The sequence below is a fragment of the Mustela nivalis genome (assembly GCF_964662115.1).
Source record: "Mustela nivalis genome assembly, chromosome: 7".
Classification (NCBI taxonomy): Eukaryota; Metazoa; Chordata; class Mammalia; order Carnivora; family Mustelidae; genus Mustela; species Mustela nivalis.
The window spans coordinates 1589938-1604255 of NC_139026.1; the positions used below are offsets into that span (position 1 = coordinate 1589938).

The 14318-nt window shown below is 58.6% G+C and overlaps 1 protein-coding gene and 1 long non-coding RNA gene across 3 annotated transcripts in view; one reads left to right on the forward strand and one right to left on the reverse strand.

The window, feature by feature from the left end:
• The window catches only part of TAFA5 (TAFA chemokine like family member 5), a 169070-nt gene extending 168676 nt beyond the window's left edge, over nucleotides 1-394 (reverse strand). Inside the window, exon 1 of the mRNA XM_082742143.1 lies at nucleotides 197-394. Coding sequence (XP_082598269.1) covers nucleotides 197-308 — 112 coding nt within the window. The 5' untranslated portion in view covers nucleotides 309-394. The remainder of the gene's footprint in view (nucleotides 1-196) is intronic.
• A 245-nt stretch (nucleotides 395-639) lies between these two features.
• Nucleotides 640-14318, forward strand: part of LOC309870081 — a 32689-nt gene continuing 19010 nt past the window's right edge. The window contains exons 1-6 of one of the 2 annotated variants that reach the window (XR_014314481.1): nucleotides 640-879; nucleotides 3300-3825; nucleotides 3902-4252; nucleotides 4428-4606; nucleotides 4745-4805; nucleotides 5063-5651. This is a non-coding gene — a long non-coding RNA (uncharacterized lncRNA). Of the gene's footprint in view, nucleotides 880-3299; nucleotides 3826-3901; nucleotides 4253-4427; nucleotides 4607-4744; nucleotides 4806-5062; nucleotides 5652-14318 lie in introns of those variants that run through there. The other variant, XR_014314480.1, reaches the window with a different exon arrangement.

Below are 14318 nucleotides of genomic sequence, written 5' to 3' on the forward strand. Positions count from 1 at the left end.
CGCTCCCTCCTGGCCCAGCGGGGAGCGGCGGGACCCGGGGACCGCGCGCCGCGAGCCGGCAACTCCGCACCGACTCCTGGCGGCCGCCGGGGCCGGGGCCGGGGCCGGGGCCGGGGCCGGGGCCGGGCCGGGGCGGGGGAGGGCCCGGGGGCCGGGGCCGGAGGGCCGTGCGGGGGCCCGGCCGCGCGGTACTCACTGCAGTAGGCGATGAGCAGGCTGGCCAGGATCATGAACGCCCAAAAAGTTGAGGACATGCTGGGCAGGGCGGTCGCATCTTGCCGGCTGCCGGTCCTGGGCGATGGCGCCATTGAAGCCGCGGCGCCCGCGCGGGGGGCAGCAGCGCGTCTCAGCAGCCGGCCCTGCCCGCGCCCCCGCGCCGGCCTCCACGTGCGGGCCCCGCGCGCGCCATCCTCCGCCGCCGCCGCCACCGCCGCCGCGCCCGGGCTCCGGCCCACTGCGCCCCGCGCCGGCCCGCCCCGCGCCGCGCCGCGCCCGCGCCCGCGTCCGCGCCCGCGCCCGCGCCCGCGCCCGCCGAGCCCGGGGACGCCGGCCCCGCGGCTCTGGGCGTCGCTGCGCGCCCGGGCTCGGCGCGCCCGGCCACCAATGGGAGGGGCGCGCCCGGTGCGCGCGCCCGACGCCGCGGGGTCCCGGCGCGGTCCCCGGGACTGGCGGGGGAGGCAGGCCGAGGGGACGCGGCGCCCAAGCCGCGCCTCTGGATGGCGACAGAGACGGCCGGGCGCGCCCGCTGCCTGGGCACCGCGCCGGGAGGACAGGCCTGGCCAGCGCGAAGTTTGTGGACTTGGGCTGTGTGGCCCGTGGGCCCCACGAGCCCCGACTCCTTTCCGCAGAGGCCTGCGACGCCGGGTCCCAGAGTTTACTGTGAGTACAGGGTGCTTCGGGCCCTTTTCCCAGATGCGCCCTTCACCGCTGTTCTGGGTCGTGCGTGCGCTGGTGTCTCGAACCCACAAAGAGCACAGTCTCAGAGCCCTGCAGAGTCAGCTGAGGTCAGCGCCCGAGAGCTCCTGGTCTCCCTAGCTCCAGCGCTGCCAGGCAGGGACACAAGCCCCTTCCGAGCATCCTCCTTGTCCTCCATGGGGCGCCTTGCCCTTTGCGCCCTGCCCAGGACCTTGGCGAGCTGTGTCCCTGCCCCTCGCCTACCAGGCCCCAGTCTCGGGTCTCCCAACTCCCATCTAGGTGCTGGACTGTGTAAGCAGGATGACAATTAGTATAATTCATTTTATTTGCATAGTTAATTATCATCAGCAAAACGGACTCATTCCTGTAAACAAGAGGAGAGAGGATCAAGGATGTCCTTTGAGGTCAGAGTCTCCAACCTCACTCCTCCCTCTCAGGTCCCTGCAGCAAGACGAGCTCCCGAGACCAGATGCTCAGCAGAGCTCCCCCCCCCCCCCCGGGAGACTTGGGCACTGCGGTCCGCAGCCACACCACCCACCCCGAGTGCTGGCTTCCCGTGGGTCGGGGTCTCTTCTGACATGAGCTCATCCTTCCTGATCCAGGGGTCTTCTGGGCCTGCATGAGGAGGGAGGGCTCCCAGAACCCCATGAGGTCTTGCTGGAACTGGAGACCCTTTCCCAGGAGCCACTAGAGGGCCTGAAGCAAAAATGGTCCCAGCATCCCTCGTCCCCTCCGGCCCTGGCCTGCTGGGCCTATGAGGAGACCATGGAGCCTGTGATCACCACTGCTCGGAGCCTGCTGTGGGCGCGAGGGACCCACCAGCACACACTTACTGCACACACACGAGACACACACATACAATACATACACACAACACACACACCATATACACACACACACACGGTACCTACGTACCACACACACATCCTTTCTCACACACACACACACACACCGTATACACACACACCATACACATGCACATAACACACACACACACACCCGTGCGGAGAAAACTGAGGCAGACAGGACCAGTCCAGGCCAAGCCACCTTTCCCAGTCCCGTGGGTGGCTCAGTGAGGAGCCCTCACCAGAGGCTGTAATGTCATTGTGTCCAGGATGATTTTTTCCGTAAATTTTCTATTCCTGTTTAATTCAAGCGGTCTGACTTCCTTCTTGGTATCTTCCCCACGCAGCACGCTGGTTCCCTTCGCTGGTGTGTAGGTGCTGCAGACCCGGGGCTCCTGAGAGCCTGAGGGAGGAGGGGTGGGAGCCCTGGTCAGGTGCGTCGGGCTGGGGTCCGCCCCCCAGGCCGGGAGGGGCTCCCTCACTCAGAGTCGCTGCAGTCCCCCGCCCTGAGGGGGGCCTGCCTCTCTAGCTCTACGCCCCCTGGTCTGATGGAAGCCTTTTATCCTGCTAAAAAGGACACGATGTGCCGCATCCGTCGCCTCCCATCCATCCCATCTCGTCTCCTGTTGTGGGCAGTCCCGCACGCCGGTCCGTGCCGCGAGCCCCTTCCAGATGCCGCTGCGGGACGCGGCGAGTTCCACGACACACACACTTTCTGGCCCCTGGAACTGTGGGCTTGGTTTGGGAAACAGACGAGGAAACCAGCACCAGCAGCGCCCAGAGGCCGCGCCCCGAGGGGAGGGGCCGGAGTCTTGCCTGGCAGGTGCGCGGGGAGGGCCGGCCAGGGAAGCTTCCGGCCCAGTGGGTAGGAGGTTAGTCCAGCCGTCCTCAGGACAAGTGCGCGCGCACACACACACACACACGCGCGTGACATGACAGCTTCACAAGACCATACTTACACTCTTGCTATACTGTGGTATTTTCCATTGTGTCCTAATTCATTTCGTACACGCGGGCTGCTCACCGACGGGCGTGTTTGCTGTAATTCTCTCCGCGTGGCACGGCTGCTCCCGGAGGGATGTGGTCTGCGTCGAGTGTGGGAGGGTGAACTGGAGGGGTCACGCCAAGGTCGGAGGGCGATGCTGGGGGTGGGCAGTGGGGGAGCGCCCCACGCGGAAGGAGGGTGCGGTGTGTGGCGCGACCTGCTTCCTCCATGAGTGTCCCATGGCTGTGACACGAGGGCTGGACAGGTAAAAGGAAAAGGTATTCAAAGACGCTTGTGAAAGCTGGTGAGGCAGGCTTGGCGCAGGGCCGTCCGCAAGGACAGGGGGCCCTTGGGACGGGCTCGTGCTGTCAGGGAGAGGCTGCAGGATCAGGGGCTCTGGCTACGCCAGCCTGACAGGACCGTGGCTGCAGGCCGGCCCGGGGACCAGGCATTTCCATGGAGGGACATTGGACGATGGGGAGCCTTGGCGGCTGTTAGGGGGATGGGGGGGAGCTCTGGTAGAACTGACATAGCAGGGTTCTTGCTAAATCCAGATCGCACAAGGAGGTGCCCAGGTGGGCCTCGGAGAACGATCAGGAGCCCGACCAGCTTTTGTCCAAGCAAAGAACGTCGGTCAGGCAGGAGCAACTCATGGATCTGGAGTGTCTTGGCCAAGTCTGTGCTGGGTCCGGACGACCGTACCGGGAAGAGGAGAGAGAACAGAGCCCGCGGTGCCTGCGGCTTGGAGTCAGAGGGTGGTGGAGAGTCTGGGAGCCGGGGAGGCTGGGCGGGAGAGAGGGCGGCTGGTCAGGGCAGTGGCAGGGCGAGGGGAGGACGGGTCACCAGAAGGCACAGCCGGGAGGCCGGCCGGAGGCAGCGGCAGGCGCTGGCGGCTCCCGGGGGGCCGGGCCCAGACCTCTATGGGAGCTGGGGATGGGGGATGAGCGGGGCTCCGAGTTCTGTTGCTAGGAAACAGCGCGGCTCCTGATCCCAAAGCTGCCAAGTGACAGTCTGTTGTCGTCGACTGGCTGGCTGTGGAGAGTGGCGAGAACCCACAGCACCTTCAGCTCTGAGAGCCGAGTAAGTTTAGTGGGCGCTCAGTCCCCAGCCCCACTCCACGCTGCGCTGACTGGGGATCCTGACCTGCAGCCTCCAGCAGGTCCTGGGTTCCCCCAAGCCCCAAACTGTGTCCTGGCCCACCGATGGGGCGTCCTGCATCTGGTGGCTCAGGGGGCCACGGGAGCCCCAGACACGTCGAGTGGCCCATGGAGGAGGAGTGGCATGTGAGAGGGGCTGGACGTGGCGCTCCCTCCAGGTCTGGGCCGGGAACGCCAGCGTCCCCTGCACGGGGCGTGTGTGCCTGTTGTCACTGCTCTGCGGCAGAACACAGGGGTGTGGTCTGTGGCTTTCCTGTTCTCTGCCCTTCCATACCGGGCATGGGACATTGGTCACTGAGGTCATGGACTGCCAGGCTGACCGAGAGATTCCTAGCTGGATGTTAAACTGGGTAAGATTTGGGGGCGTCCGCTTGGGCATTGGGGAGGGCGGTGTATTTTATGGGAGGGCAGGCACGGTTTTGGGAAGGACGAACAGCGGTCCGTGTGTGGCAGGCAGCTAACGGGCCGACAGTCTTGGGCCTGCCTGTTCCTCCTCTAGAAACAGTTGCAGGTTTTCCTTTGCAGGCCCACTGCCGGCCACGATGTGTCCCGTGTGCAGTTTGCAGAGATGCCCCCGAGCCCCGAGAGATGCGGGAGCGGGGAGGGCGGGAGCCCGGACGGCGGCCCCGCAGGTGGAGGCGTCTGCCTGAGACAGGTGCTGGCCAGGTGGGGACGACACCGTCCGGGAGGCCACTTCTGCGCAGGCAAGTGGGCTGATGGGGAGCCGGCCTCGCAAGCAAGAGGCACGGGGGTTGGCAGGTTGGCAGGGGCCAACAGCCGACCGCGAGCCCCGTGGCAATAGAGGGCCCTAACATTTCAGCCCTGGAAACGGTTTTTCACAGAGTCGGTGGGTGCAATGAGAGCGTGATTTCGAGGGGCGACGGCCCTTTCCACCCACTCAAGGTCGGTGACGAGAAGTCGTGTTTCTCTGTTCCATGGTATGTTCCAGGCGTCATCCCAAGCCCTTTGCCTAGAGAGAGGGGGCCCCCGACACCTGTGCATGGGTGTGCACGCTGCGACATGGGGGGCTGAGGGGACGCACCGGGGCCGTTCCCCGGTGGCGCAGGGAGAGGTGGCTGAGGCTGGGGCCGGCCGCGGTGCCCCAGACAGCAGGCTCCGAAGTCGTGGAATTATGTCCATTTAAAGACGGTTTTGTAAAGGACGGACGAGGCGGAGAAAGGAAACGCGTCTCTGTGGTGCCCCCAGACAGCCACCCCAGGGTTTTGTTGGTGACGTTACTCCTTTGTTCGCACACGGCTCTGTGGGTCTGTCGTGAACCGTGACCTTCGGTCGGCAGTGAGCGACCGGGACCCCGTTTCATGGCTCTGGGCGACACTGTCCTGAATAAATACCACCACTGCTTCATCAGCGTTTGGACCCTGGGACTTTCCGGCACTCTGCTCCTCCGGATGTCTCGGCAGTGAACACTCGTCCCCAAGTCCTTTCCTACAGATGTGCTTACTTATAGGACGATCAACCACAGAACTCGAATTCTTGGGTCCAAATAAGGACACGACTTGAAGGCCTTGCTCTATAGTTGGCAAATAAACGTCCAGAAAATGTATTAAATTACATTCCTCCCAAGAGCCCGTGAGGACATCACAGGCTGCCCACGCCAGCCCCGCTATTGTCCCCAGGAGAGAGCCAGGGACAGTGGCTCAGGTGACAAACACCTGTTAATGTCCTTCCCGTTTATGATTTTTGTGCATCCATCAATTCACATCTTTCGAGAACCACCTGTCCACACCCCCGGCCGGGTTTGCTCCCCATGGGTTTGTCTTCTTACCATTGATTATTCAGAACTTTTAATTTGGGGAACAAATTGCCTTTAAATTTGGGGGAAGTTTGAAAATACAGAAAAGTCTCATTGAGACCATGGCAGGTGTAACAACCTTGTGTGTCCTGCTCGCACCATCCACAAACCGTCGTTGTTGTAGGTTTCGTGTGCAATACTTCCTCTTGGAGATCTGAATATGCGGTCAGCGGGGTCTGGACGAGGGCTCTTCTCTCGCTTTGTACACTTTGTTGTTCCTTATGGCTTTACGGAGGTGCACTGGCCAGGGTTCTCCAGAGAAACAGACCCAATAGCTGAGAGAGAGAGAGAGAGAAAAGTATTTTAAGGAATTGGCTCATGGAAACGTGGGGGTAGGCTAGAAATTCCAGAATTTTCCAGGCAGGCCAGCAAGAGGAAGACCCAGAAAAGAGTGTCTCTCTGAGCTCTGGAGGCAGAATTCATTCCTCCTTAGGGACCTCAGTCTGTTTTCTGTGAAGGCCTTCAACTGATTGGGCAAGGCCCCCCCCACATTGTGGAGAGCAATCTGCTTTCCCCAGAGCTGCCGATTCACATGTTCATCTCACCTAAAAATGTCTTTACAGCAGTATCTGGACTGATGTGTGGCCGAACAACCGGGAACCATAACCCAGCCATGCTCACACACACAGGGAACCAGCACAGAAGACATCCCTGGCGTGGAATTAACCACGCATATTTGAAGGGCAGCATTCAATGTTCTGACACCTGTGTCGGCCCCTGAAAACGTTATCCCGGGAACGAGAATGAACGTATCCACGCCCCGAGTCACTCTCAGCCCCTTCCAGCCCCAGACGATGCCTGGTCTCCGTCGGCCTCCCTTAATTGGCATTTCCTAGAAGTCTATAAACACGGACTCATACAGAAGAGTCTCCTTTTTTCCTGGCTGGGCTCACCCAGTTAAATTATTTTGAGGTTCATGCATGTTCCTGTAGGTATCAGCAAGCTGTTCGTTTCTTTTTCCTGCTGAGTGCAGACCCACTGTTTGGACACTGTCGGCCTTTGCGAATTCCCCCGTTGATTCACAGCTGGGTTGTCTACAGGCCGGCCTCGTACAGACAAGGCTGCTGTGAACTTTCACGTCCATGTCCGTGTGTGAGCACACGTCTTCGTTTCTCGTGGGTGGGTACCGGGAGGAGCTTGCAGGATGGCTCCCCACTCACTGGTCTGGGAGAGGGTCAGGCTGTTTTCCGGCACAATTTTCCTATTTTGCGTCTGCACCGGGCATGTGAGCCTTCTGCACGCTCCGTGTTCTCACCACGCCCCAGTGTTGTGTTCTCTTTTTTATCCCTGCTGGGTGTTTAGCTGAGACGCCCCGTAACATTGAGATCAGCTGGAGACGATTCCCGTCCTCGGATATGACGTCTTCTGGCTTTGGGTCTCACTGAAGGTCTCTGATTGGTATTTCATAGCGTTCAGTGCACGTGTCGGCCTCATCTTCTGCCCTATTCATTGCACTTCTGGTGCGATTTTAAATTGCATTTCGGGTATTATTTTAAGTGCTTTTCTTTCGGTGCTGATTGTTCCCATGGTACAGAACTCCACGTGGTTTTTACGTCAGTCTCGTAGCCCGCACCCCGATGACCTCAGACGTGATTAGATCTAGTCACGTTTTTATTGATTCTATCAGATTTCCTTACACCTGTGAGTAAAGATGGATCTGCTTCTTCCTTGTACATCGGGCGACTTTCCGTCCTTGCGCGGCCTCCTGCGTTGGCCAGACCCTCCAGCACCAGGTCGAGTGGGAATGAGGGGAGCAGGGACCACTGCCTCACGTCTGATCTGGCAGGAAGACGGTGCGTCCCCCAGCTTCGATGACGCGTGCTGTCGGCTGGAGGTTTTGCACAGGGCCCTTCCCGCTTCTGGAATGCCCTTCCGTGCCTGGCTTTGGGGGTTCGTTAGAAACCAGGTCCTAACTGTTCTGAATGCTTTTTCTGCGACTCCTGAGGTAATCATGCCCCGTGACTCCTCAGTGTCTCCTTCCCCTTTAGTTTCTTCTTGGACCCCCAGGCTCTCTAGAAGCCTGTTCCTCAGTCCCTCACCTCTGGAGGCTCTTCCAGAAACTTCCCGAGCCTGATTCCTGTTATAATTCAACGTCGACAAACGACAGACCCCACCGATCCTTAAGCAGAGCTCTTCCGTCTGAGACGGTTGTCCTGTCTGGAACGGAGCCTCACGGGCACTTTCGCCGGGAGCCGTGCGCACGCTTCACCTTCGGGCGGGCGCCCTGCAGACGTCCGCTCCTCGGCTGGTCCGAGGCGTCCCGTCGCCGGTCCCGCGGGGCGTGCGTCTGCCTCTGGGAATTCCCGAGACGAGTCATCGCGTGCTCCAGCCGCCCCGGGTCATTTGTGTCCTGCAGTTCTGCCCATTCGGGTTCAAGTGTGTTGAAATTCTGTCATCAAGGTCATGACCACTTAGGATCGTTGCCTCGCTTGGTTCAGTCCATCCTTCTGTTACCGTATCTGCCCCTGGTCATAGTCGGCTGCGGAAGGCACTTTGCCTAAGATGGACGGACGCATCCCCTTTACCGTGTCTGCGTATCTTTTCCCACCTCTGAACTTTTAACCGACTCGTGTCCTTGCGTTGGAGGTGAGCTCCTTCCAAACTGCCGTCGGCCTCGGCCTCGGACCCGACCTGGCAGCCTGCTCTGTTTCTGCAGACCATTTAGACAATTTCCACTTCCAGGTGCGGGCGGCAGGGCAAGACCCAGCCCATTGTGGAGCCCCTGCTTGGTGTGGTTCCTCCAGCCTCCCCTAAGATCCTTCTAGCAATTTCTGGAAACGTCCCTAACAGAGGGGAGGCTCTGCAGGGCTGTGGACGGGCCGCTCGGGTGCCCTGGGCTCCACCTGGCCCCGGGGTGTGCACACGTGCTGGAAGCTGCCGGACCAGCAGGCCTGCCTCTGTGGGTGGTCAGTTCTGCAGGGAGATTCGCCCCCAAATCACTCTTATTAAGTACTTTTTTTAAAAAAGCTTTTTATTTTAGAGCAGTTCTAGATTTAGGGGAAGACCCCACCGATCCTGCAGAGTCCGCGTACACCCAACACCCAGCTTCCCCTTGGTTAACAGGTCAAATCTGTTTTTTACTGTTTTATTTTTCTACTATTCGTCATTTTTAATTTCAAAACCCAATCCACCCTTCCTTCAGATCTCCCTGGTTCTCCCCTGGTGCCGCCTCCTTTCTGTTTTCCTCTCCGGTCCCAGGACCCCACCCGGGCGGCACATCTGGTCCCCGTGGCCTTGGGCTTCTCTCGCCCATGTTCATCCCGCACCTGTCCTGTGCCTCCGACGACCTCGGCGGCTTCGAGGAGGCCTGGGCGCGACCCTGGCAGGGCTCTGTGGGGATTGGTGGGAAGCTCTTCTCGTGATCAGACCGAAGCTGTGGGTTTCAGGGCACAGTGTCGCCGTCACGTCCTGTCAAGAGCACGTGCGTCAACATGACCCTCCGCTCTCTGCGTTGACCTCGATCTCCAGGCTGACGTGTGCGCACCAGCTCCTCCACGGCCAGGCCCTCCTGTGCACGCAGTCCTCCTTGGAAGGAGGTCGCTCTGCACAGCCCATGTTAAGGGGCTACAAATTATTTGGACTATTTCCGCTTGAGAGATTTGTCTGTTCTCCCTGTATATCGATCGATTCAATCATATAATTATGTTAGTATGGATTCACGGGTATTTATTTACACTGAGGGTTGTATGTAATACCCTGTGATTGACACTCCAGCCCCCACCATCCCCGCCATGGCCGGCCATCGGGAGCCCCGTCAGCTGGCCCCTGCCTCCCTTGGGCCTGCTCTCCCCAGCACAGAGTGTTTCTTCTTTACGTCTCTTAGTCCATATTTTTAGATTATGTTTTTATCCGTCTGTTGTCCTGTCTGAACAGCGAAGTGGTTCTGGGGCGGACGTTCAGAGAGGCGGGACCACCTTCCCGTGACGCTCTGTCCCCCGCTGGTCTTTGTCCTGCGTGATGAGACATAATGACGTGTAACCCGTGCAGGCTTACGGTCCGCGGTCAGCGGATTTTATAAACATGCATTCGGTGAAATGACCGCCACACTCGGGTGCGTCAACGCAGGGTTTCCTCCAAAAATTAAAAGAGAGCTGGCACGTGATCCAGAAATCCCCCTTCCAGGAAAGTATCCAAAGGAAGTGCCGCCCGGGTCTCAGCACGTCTGCTCCCCACGTCCGCCGCCGCCCCGCTCGCCACGGCCGAGACGTGGAGGTGGCCTCATGCGTGTGGAAGGAGGGATGGATAGAGAAGACGGGAGTGTAAGCCACATGCGCATCCGGGGGTTATCACTCAGCCACGAGACGGAAGGGGCTCCTGCCCTTTGTGACCACGTGGACGGACCCCGAGGCCTTCTGTTCCACGATGTGAGCCAGACGGAGAAAGACGCACGCTGTGTGATCCTGCTTATGTGTGGAACCTAAAACAGAAAACCAGGCTCCCAGAAGCAGAGAGCAGATGGGTGGGTTTTCCTTCTGATGTGGGGGACTGAGGCCCTAGACCCCCAGCGGCAGGCCCCGGGGTGGGGCGGTGGGCTGCTTCCCTGGATCGCTCTGGGCGTGGGCTTCGGGTGACGTCTCCAGCTGCTTTCATCTGGACTCTGACTTTGGGGTGACGTCTGCTGTCACGGTTTCTCCATGTGTATGTCGAGCAGGGGAAAATGACCAGATCTCACCCTGGTTTTTGGAGCCCTGGGCGGTTGAGGACAAGCACCTTGGCCTCGGGGGAGGGGAAGGAGCAGTGGGTTTGTGCCGAGAGCCACGGCCTCCTGTGTGCCGGGCATCTTCTCTTTACTTGGAGCTTTGAACTCCTCTGCGAGACTTTCCTTGAAGAGATTCCAAAGCCACAGGTCCGGGCGCCTCTTTGAGGCCTCGGCCCCTCCGCAGCGGCCGTCTGTCCCTCACTGCCCAGCCCTGGTTCCTGCTGCGTCTGGATTCCCCCACGGGGACCTGAGCCCCCTTCTTCACGGGCGTGTTTGGGGAGGGATAGTCCACTCCCAACCCAAAGTCAGCAGGACTCCCACCGGGAACCAGCTCAAAGCTTCTGCAGAAATCGCAGGGAAAGGAGCACTGGGGCACGCGGGACTCACGCCCTGAGCCGTCCAGAGGTGTGGTGGAAGGTTCCTGCCTGAGGGTGACGCCACCCGGAGCCCGGGGCTGGGGAGGCGGAGAGGCCAACAAAGACCCTGGTCAACCTTTGTCCTCTGCAGCAAGACTCAAGCCCTAAGAGAACCTTTTTTTTTCTTTTTTTCCCCCAATTGTGCAATGCATTTCCCTTTAGGAAGAAGCGGGTCTAAGCGAGGTCTTTCCCTCCCAGAAGGCTCCAGCCAGGACAGAGTCACTGATCCCAGGACTCACTCCAACACGTGGCGGGAGAAAACCGGCAGCCTGCCCCTCACTCAAGGGGTCCCGTCCTTGCCAATGAGCCTCTGCCCCTGCTGGTCCCGGGGCCCGGGGCACGGCCCGCTACGGTGACCTTCCCTTCCCACGCACGGCGGGAGGTGTCCGGCCTGGAGGAGTGACCATCCCAGCGTGGGGCCGGTCCCTCGGGGCAGGTGGGTCCCCGGGCCCCGCACCAGGAGGACCCACTCACTCCTGCCCTGGCCCCGGAGCACATTCTCAGGCGTCCGTTGCAGTTCTTGGACTTCGAGACCAAGAGATTTATGGGCTGAAGTTTTTTCCAGGGGAGCTGTCTTTTGAATTATCGTGTAATTAAGATGCTAATGGCTGTTTATAGAACCTTCTCTTCGCAGCCCAACTGCTTCGTGAATAATAAGGAGCGTCCCCTTTGTTGTGTTGGAGAATAGCATCCAGAGCAAAATCTTTCATTAAATCACAGGTTGTATCTTCCTTTTTCTCTTACAGTAGAAAGGAATTTACTAATGCTCGTTAATTTTTCGTCGTGTGAATAAATTACAGGGGATTCTTTTACTTATAACCCATTTCCTTCGTAAATAAGGGTAAACACCTTCATTCCTTGTGGGGGCTTCGGAAGGTGCCCTAAGAGAACAGATTCTTAACCAGAGCCCTTCAAGGGAAGCACAGGGCCAGCCTCACTCAGGAATGCGGGTCAGGAGCTCTGCAGGGGTGGTGGGGGCACCTCCGGGGCCGCGGGGACCCCGCCGAGGCCTCACCCGGTCCCCTGACAGTGGGGCTGAGGCCCAGCCTGGGCAGCCACCTGAGGCCAAGGTGACCAGGACGCGGGCAGCCGGGGCCGGGAGCCAGGCCCACGTCGCTTCGCTCCCCAGGCGCCACCTGAAGTGGCTGCACCACGTGTTGTACTCGGCCCAAACCCACGGCGGGAGAGGCAGGGCCTCTGGGGGATGGGGGGGCCGCAGAGCCCCTGAGCCCCTGCTGGTGAGGTCCCCCTCCCCCCGCCCCGAGCGCGGTTTCCGCACCTCCGGGAGACCAGCAGAAGCACCTTTCGGGTTGTCTCTCTGCAGAGTCTGCTGGCCCAGGCGCCCCCACTGCCTCCTAGGACCCAGGACGTTGGCTTTTTAGTGTGATCGGAACCGAGTCGGGGGAAGGGGGGCTCACCCAGCTGGACCCAGAGCGGGAGGCCTCACCCGCCTGTGTCAGACTGCTCTGGGCAACTTTCCTCCCGGGAATGTGGTCTAAAAAGTACAAGACAGAATCCTAATGTCTGCCCCTTGGCAGAACGAAGCCTATCTCATCGAGTTATTGTGGAAACTAGAGTTCTGTCCTCTAACGGCTCAACGCACGGAGACCTTTTGACCTTTCTGCTGGTCTCAAGACCTCCAGCCTCCCCAGGACATTGAGGTCACTCCAGCTCCCTGCTCCCGGGCTCTCGGTCCCCTGGGATCTAGTGTCGCTGTCTCTTTCTTGGGGACAACCACACTTGTCCCCTCCGTGGCTTCTGTGCAAGGCCCGTGGCCGGGCGTGGCCAACGGCAGCACGAGCAGACAGCCTCCAAGGTCTTCGCTAGGACTCCACGGTGTGGGGCACTGTGGGGCACGGTCGTTGAAGCGTCCATCTCTTGGCCTTGGTTCCGGTCGTGAGCGCAGGGTTGTTAGGTCGAGCCCGGCCTTGGGCTCTGTGCTCAGCGCAGACCCTGCTTGGGATTGTCCGCCCCTCCCCCACTTTGTGCATGTGTGTCTTCACTCCCTCTCTCTCTGTGTCTCTCTCCTTTTCTCTCAAGTAAATAAATCTTTAAAAAATTTTGTTAAAAAAAAAATAGAACTCCTTGGCTTCACCCACTGTTTTGTTCAGAAAGCTTTTTCCCTCTTTCAAATGCTAATGTTTTAATTTACCTGTTTTTATTATAAATGCTAGAATTCTAATTGGTATCCCAACTGCCTGTAGACTTGACTTGTTTCTTGCAGTTAAGAAAAATCACCTACTCATTAAATACAATTATTACTTTGTTCTTCTATCTCTTCGACCTGCCCAGCTGTCATAAACTCTTGATTACTATGATGTTAGTCGAAGTAAAAATCAAAGCAGAAGCCATCAGGGCCACACATGGACTGTCTTAATCTCTAAATTCTGTCTCAGGCCTTGACCTCGGAAATGTCTAATTCCTGCCTCGCCCACTTCGATTCTGTATTCTTCTGTACTTGGTTCTACAAAATAACCATATCTGTTCTGCTCTATAATCTTTATGATGTGTTTTTGTTTGAAATATTCTGAGTAACAGGCAAAACTAGGAGTCATTTAGAGCCCTGTCACTTAAAAACGATCGCAAGGGTTTCCGCTGAGACGGCACAGCCAGGATGTGTCACTGGAACACCTTCGGCCCCACACTTGGGATGGCAGAACAGCGAGAAGGCAAAGATGGTGTCAGGCTCAGAAGCCAGGGTTTGTGTCTCTACGGCCGGGACTGGAGAAGGAAACACAACTGTTGAGCAAGGTGAATGCCAAAGACCAGTTGGTCTCCAGGCCAGCGGTAAGCCTGGAGGTGGACGATGTCAGTCTCCTGCCCAACAGAGAATGGTGACCCGAACATCAGACTGGAGCCAAGAGCCAAGCTTTCCACCTGTAGCGATGGGGTCATGTGTGCACTGACCCCATGAACTAAGACCAGAAAGAACTTGCCCTAGAATCCAGACCCTGTAGTTTGAGGAGAGGGCAGCGTTAGGAAGAAAGGGGAGACAGACGCGACCGTGAGACCAGGATGCAAGCCAGTCCTGTAGGTGTTGTGGACGGGCGTGCGAGGTCTCCAGTGACCCTTCCAGGACATCACGCGACTCCTGTGACGAGACCTGGAGCTGGATGGATGTGCTGCGTGGGTGGCGTGGACTCTCTGTCCTCCAGCCTGGGGCGAGCACAGATAGAAGGAGGCAGACAGGTGAGAGGGGAGACAGACTCATGGGAAAACCCACCTCCTCCCACTCATCTGGCTTGGAGGTCAAAACGGAGAAAGGCTTACAAAAATACAGTTCTGGAACCATAACCAAGAAAATAAACTCCAGGAATATGAACTGACTTTCTGTGAGATTCATTCATGTCTTCACGGAAAGACGAAGCTTCAAAAAACAAGCATGTTGCTGTGTCTGAAGAGATAACTGAACTCACAGTTTCATGTACAAACGAATAAAAAAAAAAAAACTGGGGAAAATACCCCACTAAATGCTATGGGAGCTCTTC